We start from the raw sequence: 3272 nt of genomic DNA, 5'->3' as shown, positions 1-3272 counted from the left end.
AAGCAAAAGGTTCATAAAACAAGAAGGTGATGTAACATTTAAATAGTTTTTAGCCTAAATATTGGCAAATCCTTGAATTTGTAAATCATCAAAAAATGGGGAAAACATCCAGTTTTTTTTATGGTACAATTCTCAATGTGTTACAAACAAGGACGTTTCCTATGTATAAGTGTTCTAGATTCTTTTATATTAAATCATACCCATGGTTTAGCTTAATCGCTAAACTTAAGTCATCTCATTCACAACCACATCTAGAATATTTCAAGCATGTTTCATTGCTACATCTTTTCATTCTATACTTACAAGTTAACCATTTTTAATTTGAGAATTGCTAGGCACACTATACACGTTATTTTGATTTAGAATATGTTTGGTGTTTAAAGATGTCTATTTTAAAGTAGGACAACTTTTATAAAAGTACATTAATTTCAGCCGTATTACTTCTTTTTTCCAGGGTACTGTTGATATTCGATATTTTAGCTATCCTGCGAGTTTGCTCATGTTGGCTCAGTTCTTGCTGAGTGCTCACGTTGCATCGGTAAGTACCTATACATGTCTTACGTAGACCAACTAACATCATAGACTAGTGTAGGTATTTGTGACCATTTTTTTACTTTCCATAACATTACTTGAAATTTTTATGTTAGGCAAATATAAGGCACACTATATGTTATGGACAAACTTACTTAACATCAGAAACCACACACAGGCATCACTTGAAGTTCATATCTAATCCTATTGTGTTGAAACATTCTTTTGGTTGACTGTGATTTACATCTAACACCCAAGAAGACCTACACGCGTAGCTGCCATCTTGCTCTGTCACGTGACAAGATCTGCACGCGTAGCTGCCATCTTGCTCTGTCACGTGACAAGACCTGCACGCGTAGCTGCCATCTTGCTCTGTCACGTGACGAGACCTGCACGCGTAGCTGCCTTCTTGCTCTGTCACGTGACAAGACCTACACGCGTAGCTGCCTTCTTGCTCTGTCACGTGACAAGACCTACACGCGTAGCTGCCATCTTGCTCTGTCACGTGACAAGACCTACACGCGTAGCTGCCATCTTGCTCTGTCACGTGACAAGACCTGCACGCGTAGCTGCCATCTTTGCTCTGTCACGTGACAAGATCTGCACGCGTAGTTAGCTGCTGCATCTATAAAATGAAATAACAATCTGTTAACCAACTGCAAAAATTACAGAAGACTATATACACGATCACAGCTAATAAAAAGCGTTTAACACCTGCCACACGAGCCAGCCCAGCTTCTTTAAGTATGGAGCCTAGGAGGGTCAACAAGGGGAGATTATTCCGGAAACTGGTGATTTAGGGATATTTTGATAGATCTCGATGAATGAAGCTCGGCACAACTAAAACGAGAAAACTAAATATTAATGAAAATATGACACGATGAATTCTATACGGATTATCCTCTGGTGGTACCATACTGGGCATTATACCATCCTAATATTTACTTTTTATTGGAGAAATGACATTTCTAATTTGAGAATCGCTAAGGAAATCATCTTGTATCTGCTTCAATTCCAACACTGCATCTTTGGGTTTTACTGTACCGTTAGTTTCACACAATATAGAAATTAATGATTTCTTGTATATGATTCCAATCCCCCCTTTTTTTAAAGATAACGATACTATTGTGCCCATTGTTTTATGTGTCGCTGTCAATGCAGTAATCAATTGACGAATCTCTGATTCAGCTGATATGACAAATCGATTGGGATATCTTTGAATAAGTTTTTTTTTCATCATTCGACCTGGACGTAAGTGACTGATTGTCACATAAGAGTGCTTTTTTTAAACGTACAAATCACCACTTCAAGTGTAATATCTGTGCATGTTTATAATTACACCAATAGGTCACAATAGCTTCTTAATATTTTTGATTGGTGGGAAAAAATTCCATATTTTACTAATACTGTAAGAGGCTCGCATTTTGATAAATTCATACTAGTCAAACTTCTATTGTTTCTTCCATTATGTAGTCAAAGAGCAGGCGAGCTCGAAATTTACCATTAGTATTAACATCCCCACTTGTGGAAAAACCTGGTTACTGCCTCGTTGTTGGAATTCCACCAATCTCTGAGGAATCGCCAAAAAAGTAAGAAATTTCTTCAAGTGTTTCAGTGCAAACTTGGTATCCGTGGAATGAAACAAGATAATATATTATTGGCTTTTCTATTACACAGAGTATGGATTATTCTATCTTTTTCATTCTGTTGAAGTGCTTTAATTTTGCAGAATCCACACTGGCATTTTACTAAATTTTATATTATCCTCCTTTTATTGCATGCTAACATTAAATTCTCATTACTTTTCTGTCAATTTTATTAGCTTTATAATTTTTTAGTTCTGACAGAAAAGTTTCCCATAGATTCTCGTAGAATTTATTGCAGCGTTTTTGTTTTCTTTTACCCAATAATTGAGAATTCTAGTTTTGTATGAGGTAAAAACAAAAGTGAGACAGTTTTGAACTAATGGATTCAGTGGCCATGCAGGTACAGCTTAATCATGAAGTCAAGTTTGCTATGTTACTTCTATATTGGTTTTCTCTCTTATTGGGGGGTTTAATATAGCTTCTTCTGCACATATATGTGGTGTTAATTGGGTGTAGTCGTAGAGAAAGAATCGGGTGGAATTCTGAATATAATTGTGATTAGCATACGCGGACTGTGAATTGGGGGGGGGCTCAAGGTTTGCATCCCACTACCACAAAAATGTAATCTACAATTTTGGGGCTGTGGGTGCCCCATAAGGATGTTTAAATTCCAGTACTTGGTCATGCAAGAGTAGCCCAAAAGTTATCAGTGGGTGTAACTGACATATCTGTTTTCCTTCTAGTATGTTAGCTTAAAGTTACTGGTGACTTTTCTAACATTTCTTTTATTGAAAGATGTCTACATGTAAGGTTAACATAGATCATATATCAATAAATAATAATTGAGTATCAGGCATTAAATGAATATTTTAAGTTAACGTGTTTCACATGGGAGAGGTCTTTGTCGAGAATTATGGGATGCAAAGCCGTGAGTCAAAAGCACCTTAACATCAATATGTTGTTTTTTTTTCTAGCTTCTTTGGAAAAGCATTTGAACAAGCTGGTGAAAAGACAAACTCATTTGTATCACAAGACGTTTGGGACCCGGCAGGTAAAGTAGAATTTTCAAACAGTGGTTAATCTCTTTTTCTCAACAGAAATAAAGTTTTTATTATTTATTTACCTACTTTAATTGGAAAGTACTTATTTTAATTT

General features: G+C 36.0%; 1 protein-coding gene across 1 annotated transcript in view; it reads left to right on the top strand.

The window, feature by feature from the left end:
• LOC106466593 (cell division control protein 45 homolog) overlaps positions 1-3168 on the top strand; it is a gene marked incomplete at its 3' end in the record, with an annotated part of 20277 nt that extends 17109 nt beyond the window's left edge. The window contains exons 16-18 of the mRNA XM_013926887.2: positions 455-538; positions 2005-2120; positions 3092-3168. Of these exons, the coding sequence (XP_013782341.1) occupies positions 455-538; positions 2005-2120; positions 3092-3168 (277 nt within the window). The remainder of the gene's footprint in view (positions 1-454; positions 539-2004; positions 2121-3091) is intronic.
• Between the last annotated feature and the right edge of the window lie 104 nt (positions 3169-3272).

This window comes from Limulus polyphemus, unplaced genomic scaffold, assembly GCF_000517525.1.
Source record: "Limulus polyphemus unplaced genomic scaffold, Limulus_polyphemus-2.1.2 Scaffold2314, whole genome shotgun sequence".
Classification (NCBI taxonomy): Eukaryota; Metazoa; Arthropoda; class Merostomata; order Xiphosura; family Limulidae; genus Limulus; species Limulus polyphemus.
The sequence above is the reverse complement of the archived record's forward strand: the minus strand, read 5'-3'. Positions and strand labels throughout refer to the sequence as shown.